Consider the following 16,737-nt stretch of genomic DNA (forward strand, 5'->3'; position numbering starts at 1 on the left):
GTTGTGTCCGCTGATGCAGAGGCAGGTGATGCTCTCCTTTGGGTGAAAAACAAACAAAACAAACCACTTTTTCCCCAAAGGCCATGTAAATTTGAGAGTGTAAATACACTTTCGGTCAGCCATGCAGGAGTTCTCTGAGGTTTCCATCGTATAATTTTCGCCAATATTATCCCAGCTGATGCCATAGCTGTCAAGGTCTAATAGCTGGTGACATCACATCCTGTCCATGACAGTCTCACTGAGGTCAGTGAAAATTTACATGAGACATACACAAACGACATGCAAAATCATAGATGTATTTTGACAACTAAAAATGCTGTAGGGCCAGGAACCACTTTGATAGTTTGGGTAAATTACCTAAGATATTAGAATAGTATAACAATTAATGAATAATGTGAATTATTTACAGCAGTTTCACCAATATTTGTGTTTAAAAGTTGGACTGGTGAATAACTACAGTGGCCTTCAACTTCCAACAGAGGGCAATAAAGTCACTATTTCCACTGTGAAGGTTTAAAGGAGTAGTCCACCCAATAATAATAATAATTCTGCCATTATTTACCCTGTTTCAACCTCATGTCCAAAGCCATTTTTTTCTCTCTTTGATGGGACACAACGATGATATTTTAGAGAATGTTTAAAAGAGAATGCTTTTTTTTTTTTTTTTTTTTTCAGAAGATTTGAAATATGGCACGAGCTACTTTTATGGTGCTTTTTTAAAAAAAAAATTTTTTTATTAACAACTCTCCTAATAATATTTGATGTATGGAAAAGAGCAGCTTTAACATGGTGCAAAATGTCTACATTTGTGTTCAAAAGAAGAAAATAATTAGAATTTGGAACAACGTAGGTGAGTAAATGATGACAGAATTCTTATTTTTGGTTGAACTAACCCTTTAATATTGTCAATATATATATCACCTCTAAGACACTGTCACTGCATGCAAAAACTGCTCTTGGGCTAATAGATCAATCTGAAAAAAATAAATACAAATAAAATACAAAATAAATTCTACTTATTTCATCAATGGACAAACAACTGTTTTGTATGGAGATTTAAAATGTGATATTTAATCAACTGGGTAAATTCAAACTTGGTTTATTGCTTTGACATTTTTAAAATAAATAATATAAACAAGATTACAGCACAAAACAAGAAAAAAAAAGTTTTTTTTTTTTTTTTTTTTTTTTTAAACTGCCGGACTTCTGGGAGAAAAAAAAGACGCAGGCACTTTCTTAGACGGCCCCTCAGGACCTTTCCAGGTAACAGTTCACGCAGGGCAAAAACTAATCACAGTGCAAAGATATGCATACACTGAGTAGCGTTTTGTCATAGTAGTCATACTTAAATCCAAACAACACACAAGACAAAAAACATTAACAATTTAACAACAGATTCAAACACAATCACACACACAGACACTCATCTAGTCAGATATTCCCGTAATACCAAGAATGCCAAAAGGCCACCAATATGACAGGGAAGTGGGCAAATTATACGGTGTCAGACCGCTCCGTATTACTGTACATAGCCCATTGATTATTAAATAAACTGTGGAATTAATCCACAAATATTTAGTGGAGTAGGAGACAAACAATAGTATTACAGTTACAAGTATTCACCCATATCATTTATACATGTGGATAAAAGGTAGGAAAATGAGCTGGCAGTCAAAATAAACCCCAGCTTTGTCCACAGGATCAATTACTCACATTGACAGTACATAAAAAAAAGTTATAAAAGAGGCATTAGAAATCTGTACAGAAAAAATACAGGAAAAAGGGGCATGTTAAAGCTTAGGCAGAATTTTTTTTTTGTAAAGACCCTCTTCCCACCCCAACCTGTGGTTAGTATGAAAAATCTAATTCGTCACAATTCAACCACAGTCTTCTAACACACTCCCAGACATCCTTTCAAGGTGTTCATAAACTGAAAAATATTTTTAAATCCCAGGTTAAAAAGGTCTCCTGCTTGACATTTAATCCATTTTTATTTTCCACTCTTGTGCTGATGTGGAGAGTGTGTAAGTAGAAGCTAAAAGGTCAGGAGGTACTTTGAAGAAACTTTGGTTCTGTTTCATGGTAGTAGTGTTACTCCCAAGCCCAAATTTCCTGATCTAGATTCCCATGAATGAAGAGACATAACCTGTTTTAAAGTTCTGAATTTGGTCGACAGGTTCAGTCCCATCAGCTCGGATCCTGTTAAGTTAGGTTTGATCTACCAAAAGTCCTGGTTATCTTTCTTTCAAAACCACCCTTCCACCACTTGTACATTTAAAATGGGGGTTTATCTCTGGGTCACAGTTAAAAGCTTGACATATAACTATCACACCTCACTGACTGGCAGATCCGCACTATCCAGATCAAGTTGGTGCGATGGAGCGTCACGCATCCCAAAGCTGCTGCGTCGTCGCCATGGCGATTCGAGAGTTACTTTGAGAGGCGGGTTTCTTGCAGTGACAGGCGGGCATGTGGGCGGGGCAGGGGCAGCAGGCTCATGAAGTGCTCGCTGTCCCAGGCCAGGCCTCGTGGGACCATGGGATTCTGGGTGGGCTGACACGGCAGGGCTGGGCGTCCAGAGGGTGTTGTGACCCGGGTGCTGGCGGTAGAAACAGGAGCTGCCAACAATGTGCTCCTAAAAGGGGAGAGATGTTCAATCATTCAAGTCAATATACAAGAGGTTCTGGACAGAAGTTCAACAAGATTAGAAGCTACAGTTGTGAGAAAAGTAAGAAAGCATTAATACTAATGCAATAATGATTGAGAGAGGTCTCAGCTGTAAGAACATCTGAGAAACGTTTAAGAAGTTTTGGATGAGCTCAGCAGAAGACGAGATGTACCAGAGACTAGAGCCAGCAGACAGCAGAGCACCAGATTAGAAGTGTTAGTGTTCAGAGAGCCCAGCTATTCCCATCACTGGAAAACAGAGCATGAAGGAATATGAGAAAAAGAGAGAGGTAGAAGGTGGGAGAGGGAAAGTATGATGAATATTTAAGGAAAAAAGTGAGGGATGAGGAGAGGCAGAGAAAGGATGAATGAAAAAACATAAGAATTAAAGAGTTTGGAAGAAAGCACAAAGATTGAGAAGGTTAGACCTGCATTCTTGAGTTCAATCACACAGGACATGTTCTTGTGTTCAAAACTGCTAGACTTAAAAAAAAAAAAAAAAAAAAAAAAAAACTTTTTAATAGCTCTTCTTTTACCTTGACACAGTGTCTTAAAACTGTGGTGCTCATGGCACAAGATGCATCCATCAAGAATGAGGACAGCAAGACATGAAGACTAGACAGTCAAAGACTAGATGCAAAATCGAGTTAATTCAGTGGGATTAATTATATCAACAACAACAAAAAAAAAAAAAAAATATCACAATGAATCTTGTTAAGCTTGAAGTACTGCCTGTTTTCAGCAGGGCGCAGTGAGCAAAACTCAAGCAGTATAGGCAACGCTCAGATGTACAGACCGCACTCAGGCCCTGTCCCGATACCCACACTTGCGGTCTTGCTCACTTAAGTGCAAAGTTCAGTGCACTTAACCCACAGCCTTAATACCGCTTCGCATTTTAAGTAGGCCATTTAACAGATACCACTACCAACAACAATCAGTCTTCTGAGAACACCTACAAAAACAGCTGTTGCAACCAGGACAAACATTGCTAAGTCTACGAGTGTCCTACCTTGCAAATCAAAAGGCATACACAAACCCGCATTCTTCACGTCTACTTGAACACTGTGGCCAAACACCAAGACCGCGTGTGTGGATATTGCGAAAGGGCCTCAAGCCCCGTATACACATGCATCGATTTCCAGCGACAATGGCTGTGTCTCGTTTGGAAGGCTGCATGCTAGGTAGGACGCGTCCTTTGAAGGCTGCAGTATACAGAGTGTCCTCCTTTAAACAAGCCTTGTTTAATCGAGACGGCCTTCGCAGGACAAACGGAAACGGAACGTAACATGGTTGCTATGACAGCACGCCACTCTTTAACAAGCGCGAGCGCTTTGATTGAGAAGGGAACAAAGTCCATCTGGAAGGGAATGTATGACGTAAATTTTAGGAGAGATATAATGATGTAGAGAGAAAAGAAAATAGATTTTACAGGTGTACTTTTAGTCTAATACTTTATTTTAATTATATATTAATATAATTATACATATTATATACTCTGCACCCATCTACTGAGGTACTTAAACTTGTGAATTAACATTACTTGCGTTTGAACATCATAATTACGTGCAAATTAGCGTATTTTTAGACATTTCCGCTGAAGCAAAGAATTGTGGGTTGTGAGTGCCCACGAAGGATACACCTCATGCATCCTCCGAATTCCCGTGAAAGAATGTCGCATTCAAAGGCCGCATTCGAAGTGTCCTACTCGCTTTTCTGAAACGAGACAGCCTCGATGATGTGGCCGAAAAATACGACCTCTGGAGGATGCATCCTTCCAAACGAGACACAGCATTTTGATCTCATTCATTTTCAATGAGAGCTGGTGACTTCCGGCAACACAAGCGACAGCGACCTATTGCGACTAGATGTGGGCATGTCCAGCAACATGAGAAAATTGTGAAAAGTTTAACTTTATGCAAAAGAGGAGCGACTTTTGGGAGCGACAACCAATAGGAGTTAAGAGAGTGTCAGTGGAGCTCACATCATCCGTCTCCTTTGAGTTACTGAAGTTGTCGAGTGCAGGAAAGAAAGAGAAGTTAAATGTTTCTGTGAGCGATTTGACTGTTATATGATTAGTCTGCAACAACATTCATGGATATAATAAAAAAATGTTGCATGGAAAATAAATTATCAGCAGTCTGAGTGAGTTTGATTCCTACATTGATAGACTGTACGTCTTGTTAATGATATGATGCAATGAGCACTGCTGCAGTTCATATAAAAACACACTCCCTTGATGAATGTAAATTTTTTGGTGACAAGAAAACTGATTCCTTGTCAAATTAGAATGATATCTGAGTTTTACCAGCAATATGTCTAATAAGTCTTTTTCTCAGATTTTCAAGAGATAAGGCCAGACGTGCAGTCCACAAATAATGTTAGAGCAACTTCACAGTTGATTAGCAACATTAAACAATAAAGCTGCTGCATGCGTGTACGCTGTACGGGGCTTAAGGATTGCTTGAGTGAAAATTCAGGCTTGCGTTAGTGAAAACAAAAGATGAGGGACACGTTCTTGCATTCAAACACAGCTAGATGGAGTGCAAATTCGAATGCAGGGATCACGAGATGAGTTTTTATAAATGGTTAGTTCACCCAAAAAGGAAAATTCTCATCATTTTCTAGCCCTCATCCCATCAAAGGTATGTATAACTTTCTTTTTTCTGCTGAACACAAACAGAAGATTTTTAGATGAATATATCAGTTCTGTAGGTCCATTCATTGCAAGTGAATGGTGATCAGGCCTCTGAAGCTCCAAAAAATAAAGCCAGCATCTTGACAGCTAGCTTGAAATCATGATTGTGCCTAGAGACAGCAATGGAAAGATGTACAGTTAAAAAGGAGTTTTATTTTTGTCTGTTCTCACCCAAAACCTACAGGATGGCTTTAGAAGACATTCATTAAACCACTGAAGTCTTATGGATTACTTTTATGCTGACTTTATCTTCTTTATGGAGTTTCAAAGGCCTGATCACCATTCCCTTGCACTGTATGGACCTACAGAGCTGAGATATTCTTCTAAAAAATCTTTGTTTGTGTTCTGCAGAAGAAAGTCAGTCATACACAACTGGGATGGCATTAGAGGCGAGTAAATGATGAGAGAATTTTCATTCTTAGGTGAACCTTTTTTCTGGTGCCCTTTAAGTTTAAAACTATGTTTAAATTGGCACAGCGACCTAAAACCACTGTGTTTCTGAGATGATACAACCAAAGTGAGATGCTCTGTAAGCGTCTGTCTGATGCATGTGTACACTGACGTGTTCTTAGACAAGCCCTTATAATAAATCAATCTCAGACAGAATGACAAACTCAAATGCGAAAATGGATTGCTGTGGACTGTATGCCAATGATAGGCTTAATGTATGTTCAATATGTAAATAAACAACATATTGCCTTTTAAAGCCATTTGTTTTTTTGTATTGTTTTGATGCTTTACTATATCCCACAAATGCAATGCATTTTAATTACCTGAATTATGTTTATAATATATTTTATATTTATTTAAAATAACCATTTATACCTATTTAATCTTTATACACTGAATTGTTCAATATATAATAAATTTACCTATTGGCGTGGTTGCATTAAAATTTTCTTATTAACTGCTGCCACTTTACACTGGAGATATTCGCTTATGTTTTGTTTATCATACTACATACATAAAATGTTCAATTTTATAACATTCTTGGATTCAATACCAACACATTTTCATACGTTGTTGGTGGTGGTTTTTATTAGTGCATGGTCTGCCGCAAACTTTCTCCCTGTTCGCCATCATGTGGCTGTATCTTGGAAGCATTTTGTGGTGTGTTCGCACTCACCACTTGAGGTCCTGCTTTTCATGTTTGTGTGAAAGTTTTTAGTGTGGATAAAATGACTAAGTGCACCTGTGATATTCTATCATCAGTTTGAGGACTGCTAAACAACAAAAGAACAACAACAAAAAGTCATTCTTAAACCAATTTAACCATAAAGCATCAGAGTAACTTCTCCGAAGTGTCCACAACATTTTACTAAATGATTTTGTGAGAAAGTGCAGACATGATCATACAGACTAATCTAATAACAGGAGTGACTAAGGTCCTGATGTTAGAGTTTACCGCACAAAATGCTAAAACGCCAAAGCATGTGTAACTACAACGTAATTCATATATCATATATAAAAAACAAACTTATTAGTAATTGTGAATTTGTTAAACTGTGAATCTGTGAGGTTTGGAAATATGTGTAAGTTACCTTAGAAATAATTTAGTAGGGAATGGGAAGGTTTAAAGTCAACATCAAATCAAAATGATTGATTACACGATACAAAATAACATACAAAATGTAATAATGTGCTCTGCCTTAGAAGCAAATTTCCTTTCCGGCTGATGTCATTTCAAGTTGCCTTTAATCAATTATTAATAGATTTAGGAGGGTAAAAAAACACATTGTCGATAAACGTCATGAACCACATGTTACATCAATAAACAAATAGACACAGATGTGCTGTCAACAGCGTTCGAAACACGTGAAACATGCGTTTTGGCTGTGTAGCGGAAGACTGCAGTGGGCTGGTAGAAAGGCAGAAGCATGAGAAATGGAGAAGGGTGCCAATATTAACCGTTAGTTCAAATGAAGGAGCCACTCTGTGTTGAGAAGAAACAGATGAGAAAATACAAGGAGATAATTAGCAGACAAACATGAGGTCAGCAGAAATATGTATTCCGGTAATAAAATGAGCGTATTCTGGTTCAAGATTATTTTTACATATTTTGTACAGCACTCGATGGCAGAGATGTATTGGAGCAGTTAGGTATGTGTCTAAAGTTTCCTATTTTGAAAAAGCAAAGTGGAAAAGATTAAGCTAGGTATGTCCGTGTGTGTATGTGCGTTAGCGACTCTATTAAAGTGAAGCGGGGAAGAGGGAAAAAGGGCAGGTCAAGGAGCGGAGCTCACATACGTGCTGCCTTGAGTGACGCGTGGTGTGTACCTCTGAATACATGGGCTTGAATGCCTTCTGGCCTGACGCATCTGAAACAACAGTGCAGAGCTACGTTAGAGGAAGAATAAGAGAGAGAAAGAAAGAGCAGGAAGGAGCAGGAGAGATACAGTTGCCCCAGAAAGTGTATGGATGCTTATGCCACACTTAATGTCACTGCATTAAATAGCAAAATAGCAAACCAAGTTGCATCTGCAAAGATATGATCCTAAAACATCACTCTATACTTTGTGTTTCACTAAGTTTGACAACCAAAAAGTGTCAGAATAATTCTGAACTATATATGTACTGTTTTACATTGATATTTTGCTGTCGAATGCAATCACATTCATGCATGTTTGAGTGTTGGTTAAAAGGAATATTCCAGGTTCAATACAAGTTTAGCTCAATCGACAGCATTTGTGGCATAATGTTGATTACCACAAAACACAAATTCGACTTGTCCCTTTAAAAAAAGCAAAAATCGAGGTTACAGTGAAGCACTTACAATGGAAGTGAATGGGGCCAAATTTGGAGGGTTTAAAGGCAGAAATGTGAAGCTTTTCATTCTGTTAAAACTTGTGTATCATTTGAGCTGTAAAGTTGTTTAAATCATCGTTCTTACAGTCATTTTAAGACACTTAGACATCATGGCAATGAAGTTGTAAAGCAGGACATAAATTTACACAGAAAAGGTAAGCGATTTTAGCACACTAATATCATGTTAACACACATATTGTTCATGTCTTGTGGCTATACTTTTGAAACGGTGAGTATTTTAATGTTTACAGATTGGCCCCATTCACTTTCACAACCCAGATTTTTGCTTTTTAGTCTAAATTAATTTAAGTGATAATCAACATTATGCTGTTGATTGAGCTTAACTTGTACTAAACCCGGAATAATGGCCAAATAGTATTTGGGGACACTGTAGGTGGGGAGAGAGCGTGAGAGAGAGAAATCTATGAAACGGACAGATCGTGGCTCACATACAAGTGAAATAACACTTAAATTATTACCAATCTTAAACCAAAACCACTGCAGTCAGGTTATTGGAGTCAGTTCACACCTGTGGTAAGTGGGTTTGCAGGCATATGTGTGAAAGAGTGAGATAGACAATGTGCAGATAAACTACTGTGGTTTTGAGAAATCATAAACATTTTTTTTTAAAAACATCTGCACAAGCACATCACACATTCCACATATGAATTTATGCTCCATTGTTTTGCTCACAGTCAGAGTGACTACCTGTTTTTGGATATACTATGTGTGCCTATGTCAGTATGTTGTATGTGTGTATCATCTAGCTTATGTAAATGTGTGTGTACATACAGAGGCTGCGGACCGGCCCGGGCCCCTCTGAGCCACTATGGCTCCGGAAATAGCCTTGATCCAGCTATGCATCTCCTCTGGACTATCAGCCTGAAACAGAATGACACAAATAACTAGATTTAAATTAATGGGATTTCTTTTCACCGCCCACTTTATTGTTCGCCAAGGCGAACAGTGATGCATGCCAGGACATCCCACCTGGGCATAAAATGTTCTGGAGGTTGTGACGACTTCGAAGAGGTTGTCTCGCATCATTATTTCACTGAAAATAAAAACAGATTAAAAAAAACAAAAACAAAAAAAACTGTTGCAGTCTATAAATATAAATATACATCATGATATTTCTTACAGAAGAAAAAATTCAGAATGTAAGAATACATAATTTTATGATATAACACGATTATAAAAAGAACATTTTATTGGCTGAAATGCTGCACTTGTTTTATACCCGTGTTTGCACTCCTGCACCTTATTGACCTCCTTAAGAAGAATAACCCGCAAAGGCTCCCTTTCCTGAAAGAGAAAACAAGAACGAGAGAAACAAATAAGGCGGCCAGATCTTTGACTACTGGTATGAGTGTGGTCCACTTTGCAGGTTATTCTGGTCAAGATCCGTTCACTTAGACAGGAAGGGGTCCTCTGAGTGACATGTAAAAACCAAACTGGGGTTGGTCACTTTTCTTAAGTGGGTAAATCTGAAATTGATTATGCCACAGATTATAGAAAAGAAACCAGCACAATAGCTAATTCAAATATTGGGGCAGCTTTCTCTGCAAACATTTATACTGAATAAAATCTTTAAAATTGTATGTAGATTCAGAATTTCCATCTGTCTAGAAGTTAGGCAACAATTATTTAATTCATATTTAAGTAGAATATATAGTTCTGCTCAAGGATATAATGTTCACTTGCTATAAAGTGCTTTAAAAAACAAAACAAAAAATGAATCCTGTATATCTTTCAAAGATGATGCTATTATCCTCACAAACTCTGCCAAATCCAGCAACTAGTTCTTCCTCTGAAAGCAAAAATCACACAACTGGCAGATGCTTGGAATTTCATAGACAGAGTGCTGTTCATGTTGAGACAGAACGCTGGTATTTGCTTTATCTTTTGTTCATACTTAAAAAAAGAAAAACCCTAGTGCAAAGAATAACTAGAACTAATATGATCTTGCTTTCATAAAACAGCAGTCTGACATTATCTGGCATAAGAGGCCTTCTAAATCTGCTAACTCTATACAAATTAAGAGCAACAAATATAAAAGCCAGTCAAACTAAACAGAAAGCCAAAGCAAGGATGCTGGTGTGAACTGTATAGAGAAGCATTCAATACAAAATATCAGCAATTATTATTGCATAAGTGAAGAGTAAATGTACAACATACCTGCTCAGACTTGAAGTAACTCATGGAGTTCTGCTCCAAAACGAAATATCTCCGTTTCCAGTTCTTCATCTGACAGAAGAGGAAAACATTGACCTGGAATTAATTCTGTCCAGTAGTTACCAAAAGATTTATACAATTAATAAATCATGACAGATTGATTTTACATACAGTATACACCAAAAGTATATCCTTTTTGGAGCTTCAAAGGCCTGATCACCATTCACTTGCATTTTATGGACCTACAGAGCTGAGATATTCTTCTAAAAAAAATCTTCATTTGTGTTAAGCAGAAGAACGAAAGTCATACACATCTTATATGGTATGAGGGTGAGTAAATGATGACAGAATTTTCATTTTTGGGTGAACTATTCCTTTAAGGCAGAATGTTAGGGACGATAGACTCAGCCACCATTCAATTTCACTGCATTTTGTTTTCCATACAATAATAGCAAATGGTGACTGAGACCGAACATTATGCCAACAACTTTCCTTCCACGGAAGAAAGTAATGTGGGTACAGTCAGAACTCACTTTAATCGATTCTTATTGGAAAATCTGTTTGGAACGAGCCTAGAGCATGGATTGTGTTCCCTTCGAAGTGCTCTGCGAAGGCATGATCAACTACAGTTACAACACAGCCAGGCGCGCTGAACAGTTGTAGGGGTAGGGTGCATTCAATTCAAGATGGCATTTGATTGGACAAGGTTTCTGAACCTCTATGTGAGTCATGGATTTTCCATGAGTCTTTTTAGCCTGAAGAGAGAGACTGCATATTTGAAATGCTTTTATCTTCTGAAAACGAATTTTATCAATGTTTAGAAGTACACTAGCATATAGATGACTTTAAAGCTAATAGATATGTACTAAACTAAGCAGAAAAACTTTTATTTTGATTTCACGGGATCTTTTTTATTTATTTATTTATCCCCTTTTCCCCCAATTTGGAATGCCCAATTCCCACTACTTAGTAGGTCCTCATGGTGGTGCAGTTACTCACCTCAATCCGGATGGCAGAGGACAAGTCTCGGTTGCCTCCGCTTCTGAGACAGTCAACCCGCGCATCTTATCACGTGGCTCGTCGTGCATGACACCGCGGAGACTCCGCATGTGGAGACTCATGCTACTCTCCGCGATCCACGCACAACTTACCACGCGCCCCATTGTGAGCGAGAACCATGAGGAGGTTACCCCATGTGACTCTACCCTCCCTAGCAACCGGGCCAATTTGGTTGCTTAGGAGACCTGGCTGGAGTCACTCAGCACAGCCTGGATTCGAACTCACGACTCCAGGGGTGGTAGTCAGCGTCAATACTCGCTGAGCTACCCAGGCCCCCGACACAAGGGATCTTTAATGTTCAAAACTTATTATCCTTATTTTTTAGGCTTCTTAATACTTTAGCAGTCTTGAACATATACAAACCTGGGACCACAAGACTACGATTAAAACCCCCCTTCCTCAGACTCACCAGAGCACCCTGTTTGACGCAGTATCCTGCTTTAATAACAGTCTGATCCTGTGCTGCTCTGGTTTGCAAATATGGTGGATGGTTAAGAGTCTTCCTCAAGTTCACCTTCTCTACTCCAACACTGTGACCCCCCTCCCCTTCCTGCTGAAACAGAGAGAAAAAGAAAAATCATATTATATATATATATATATATATATATATATATATATATATATATATATATATATATATATATATATATACACACACACACACACACACACACACACACACACACACACACACACACACACACACACACACACCCACACACCCCGATCAGCCACAACATTAAAACCACCTGCCTAATGTCATGTAGGTCCCCCGTGTGCCGCCAAAACAGCACCAACCAACATCTCTGAATAGCATTCTGAGATGATATTCCTCTCAACACAATTGTACAAAGCGGTTATCGGAGTTACCGTAGACTTCGAACCAGTCTGGCCATTCTCTGTTGACCTCTCTCATCAACAAGGCATTTCCGTCCACAGAACTGCCGCTCGCTGGATGTTTTTAGTTTTTGGCACCATTCAAAGTAAATTCTAGTGACTGTTGTGCATGAAAATCCCAGGAGATCAGCAGTTACATAAATACACAAACCAGCCCATCTGGCACCAACTATGAGTTAAAGCTAGGGTGTGTAATCTTTTCCATAAAAATGTTTTGTTATACTGGTTGAAAGTCTCTTCACATCCTGATAGCAATCAATAATTTAAGTGGTCTAAATGTAAAAAAAAAATATCTCTCTCTTCTGTGGAAGGGACAGGACTAAAAAAAAAATTATCGACCAATCATTGCATTCGGTCCGAATGTAATGATAGGATGTCCTTCCTGTCTGTCAATCTATATTTGCATACTGCTGCGCAACTTGTTCACGCAGACAATCACACATCATCAGCGCGTACTGAAATCATCATCCGAGCCAACCAAGCTCTCATCGTGAAAACTCTAACATGCAAAAAATATATATACAATATATAAAAACAAAAAAAAAAACGTATGACATTATATTATTGTGAAATGTTTTAACTTTTTTTAAAACAGTTTTTTCTTCTTTTTTTTTTTTAAACATAATAACCGTAAATAAGCCGTTTACGTTCGTTATTATTGTAATATATAACCTGTGAATGAGACATGAGAATCTGAAACCGTTGCGATCGATTCCACTAACACGTCTCTGCTCTGTGTGTGTTCATGTGTGATAGAGAAGGCGTGGCTTTGGAGACACCTCTGAAGCGAGGGCAGGCTCTATGCTTTCAAAGCTAGCTTGCTAACTGCTAGCCTCTCTGGATTACACACCCTAGCTTTAAAATTACAAATAGCCCAACGTTATATGATGAGCCAACATGCTCCTCAGATGCTGAAAGTATTTACGTTGTCAGAGCCGCTGGTATTAACGTTAACATTAGCAAATGATCTAATGTTAGCTTGATAGATATAACGTTACATACGTTATAAGCAGCCGGATATGTCAGTCAACATAAGCGAGGAGACTGACAGCTAACATCATTTGCTAACATTAATGTTACCTAATGTTAACATTACCTAACTTTGCTAATGTTAGATTAACATTAATTATCGATAACTTCTGCAGTAATGTTATCTGTTTGCTATCGTACATTGATAATGATAAAATTGTGTTTAGACTAGTGGATAAGTGCAGTGGATACTGTAACGTTAGTTAACGTTACTTACCTCAAACGATGCTGTGTCCTCAAAATGCCTGGTTGGGCGGTGGCTGACTGAGAGATGCTTTGCCGAAGCAACGGTGCAAAACGCAACAGCTCATTATGCGGGCCGCCACAGTCTAGGTAATTAATGGGAAACACAGACCTTGTACGTGGCTTAATTCATGCGTCCTTTACAAAGAAGAATATGCCCGATTCCTGCCTTGCTGAAGCACCCTCAGATCATCACTGATCCTCCACTTGGTCATCTAATGGTTAGACGGAGACCTGGAGAGGCCTTCAAGCCACAGTGTCTCGCACCCACTGTGAAATTTGGTGGAGAATCGGTGATGATCTGGGGGTGCTTCAGCAAGGCTGGAATCGGGCAAATTCGTCTTTGTGAAAGATGCATGAATCAAGCGTCATACAAGGTTATCCTGGAAGGAAATGTGCTTCCTTCTGCTCTGACAATGTTCCCTAACTCTGAGGATTGGTTTTTCCAGCAGGACAATGCTCCATGCCACACAGCCAGGTCAATCAATGTGTGGATGGAGGACCACCGGATCAAGACCCTGTCATGGCCAGCCCAATCTCCAGACCTGAACCCCACTGAAAATGTCTGGAATGTGATCAAGAGGAAGATGGATGGCCACAGGCCATCAAACAAAGCCGAGCTGCTTGAATTTTTGCGCCAGGAGTGGTATAAAGTCACCCAACAGCAATGTGAAAGACTGGTAGAGAGCATGCAAGATGCATGAAAGCTGTGATTGAAAATCATGGTTTTTCCACCAAATATTGATTTCTGAACTCTTCCTAAGTTAAAACATTAGTATTGTGTTGTTTAAAAATGAATATGAACTTGTTTTCTTTACATTATTCGAGGTCTGAAAAACATTGCATCTTTTTTGTTATTTTGACCAGTTGTCATTTTCTGCAAATAAATAACTCTAAATCAGGGGTCCTCAACAATTTTCAGGCCAAGGACCCCTTTGTGGGTAGAAAGACAGAGCTGAGACCCCCGTTACATATTGAATAAAACTGAGTGTTGCGTTTTATGCCTATAAAAATGTGTTTGGTGCTACAGTACCATATTATTGTATGTACATACTTCATGATGTTTACACTGCAAAGCCATTGAAATAATTATTAAATGCTGCCCTGCTGAAAAGACCAGCTAAAACCAGCATAAGCTGGTTGGCTGGTTTTAAAAGGGTTTTGAACAATTTTTTTAGCTGTTCAGGCTGGTCTTAGCTCATCAGGCTAGTCATGCTGATCTTAGCTGGTCAGGGTGGTCTTGGCTGGTCAGCCTGGCCAAGCTGGTTTAAGCTGAGAGGCTAGCTGGTCTCCCAGCCTGACCAGCTAAAAAGTGTTCAAACCCCCTCTGAAACAAGCTAACTGACCAGCTTAGGCTGGTTTTAGCTGGTCTTTTCAGCAGAGACAGCAGGTGTCTGCAACATGTTTGACATGAAGTGACATTTTTAATTTTCCTTGTTAATCCCTGTGCCAAACCTCCTCCAAAAAGAAAGAAAAAGTCAGACAGATAAGATAGACAGATAGACAGACAGACAGAAAGAAAAACAGACAGACCCTTTCCATGCAGAATAAAACAACTTTTATAAGGTTACTAAAATGGAGTCTTCATCTCATGTAAGTGATTGATTTGATATATATTTCAAAATGACTGTTCATTTCATTGAGTAAAAATTTGTAATGAGGAAAAAAATGGCTTAATGTATGACTTATATTACGTTGATTTCAGAGTCACCGTCTTGTTAGTGTGGAACGTTAAGGAGTCAGGACCATGTATGCCAGCTTGATCATCTCTGCGGTAACTATTTATTTACATCAGGCAAGTAAGCTATTGTTCTGAAAGCAAAAAGCAACTAATACAAAAAAAAAAAAAAAAAAATGTAGGCTGTCATCTGCTCAACCGCACAGCACGACCAATGCAAAGCAGACGCGTTTACTCGCGCGACCCTCCACTGCAGCGCTGCTGAACCTGATGCGTGTCGTGCATTATGCGGCTCATGATGAGCGGTGGCCGTGTGAAGGTTTGTCCAGGCTGCGCGCTTCTACTGACAAGCGCTGTTCGGTCACACTTTAAGATTTGGCATGCAGCTGCAAAGGACTTCAACATGTGGATAGACTAAAATTCATACTCCTCTCTCTCTCTCGCTGTCACTCGCGTGCGAGTGAGTGATTGATTATTACAAACGCCAATGGTGGATCAAACAATAATTTGCGGACCCCCTGCGGTACCAAAGGCAGACCCCCTTTTGAAGACTCTTGCTCTAAATGACAATATATTCATTTGGAATTTGGGAGAAATGTCAGTACTTTATAGAATAAAACAAAAATGTTAATTTTACTCAAACACATACCTATAAATAGTAAATCCAAAGAAACTGATAATTTTGCAGTGGTCTCTTAATGTTTTTATTTTATACACACACACACACACACACACACACAAAGACAGACACAGACACAGACACACAGACACACACAGACACACAGAGTAAATCTTGGAATACATTTCAATATCACAATGCCAAAAAATCTTAAAAGTCCTAAAATTGTCTTCATTACCTAAATGCAAAATATAATTTATTTTGTTTTTCATGTGGAATATGACCCAGATTCATAAGATTCAACTTACCAGAATGTGTCTGATTGAACAGGTGTGTATTTTCCCTGTTTGTGTGTCAAAATCATTTGCCTGAGTGATTGAGAGTACCTGTGTCGGTGTCACGACAGCAACTCCAGCAATAATCTCAGTCCTGTATGGGCCCTGTTTCTTGTTGCAATTAGCAGCCGACCTCTGACCCTCAGAGTGGACGCCATCAGAGGACTTAGGAACCTGAGAGAGAGAAAGGGATGCAATGAAAAAGGAAAGATCAAGAGAGATACTGACAACAAACATGTGGTGACACGCACACAAACAGCATTTTCTATTCGGTAAGTCTGACTGAAAGCAGATGATTTAAGCAGTTTATAGCTAATCCGATACCTGGATCGGTATTGGCGCCAATACTGAAGCTTTTAGACGGATCGGGTATCGGTCCGACGAGTCCGATAGCTCTGTGAATCACAAAAGGCTGTGTTTAATAAGTAAATGTATAGTATGCGCAGCGCCAGCACGTTAGTGAATGGTGCTGCTCTGTTGATACAAACTCACACACAGGCTGGTGATGCACTCACAGCTATTTTTAGCCTTCACA

The 16,737-nt window shown here is 38.9% G+C and overlaps 1 protein-coding gene across 6 annotated transcripts in view; it reads right to left on the minus strand.

Moving 5' to 3' along the window:
- Positions 1-1,042: 1,042 nt before the first annotated feature.
- LOC127454929 (pleckstrin homology domain-containing family A member 1-like) overlaps positions 1,043-16,737 on the minus strand; it is a 33,503-nt gene continuing 17,808 nt past the window's right edge. For 2 of the 6 annotated variants that reach the window (XM_051722462.1, XM_051722463.1), the window contains exons 6-13: positions 16,254-16,376; positions 11,811-11,954; positions 10,346-10,414; positions 9,408-9,472; positions 9,158-9,221; positions 8,960-9,049; positions 7,606-7,680; positions 1,043-2,635 (exon numbers count right to left, since the gene is read on the minus strand). In XM_051722462.1, the coding sequence (XP_051578422.1) occupies positions 2,327-2,635; positions 7,606-7,680; positions 8,960-9,049; positions 9,158-9,221; positions 9,408-9,472; positions 10,346-10,414; positions 11,811-11,954; positions 16,254-16,376 (939 nt within the window). In that variant the 3' untranslated portion in view covers positions 1,043-2,326. The remainder of the gene's footprint in view (positions 2,636-7,605; positions 7,681-8,959; positions 9,050-9,157; positions 9,222-9,407; positions 9,473-10,345; positions 10,415-11,810; positions 11,955-16,253; positions 16,377-16,737) is intronic. The other 4 variants (XM_051722464.1, XM_051722467.1, XM_051722466.1 and 1 more) reach the window with 4 other exon arrangements.

This window comes from Myxocyprinus asiaticus, chromosome 17, assembly GCF_019703515.2.
Source record: "Myxocyprinus asiaticus isolate MX2 ecotype Aquarium Trade chromosome 17, UBuf_Myxa_2, whole genome shotgun sequence".
In the NCBI taxonomy this organism is placed as follows: domain Eukaryota; kingdom Metazoa; phylum Chordata; class Actinopteri; order Cypriniformes; family Catostomidae; genus Myxocyprinus; species Myxocyprinus asiaticus.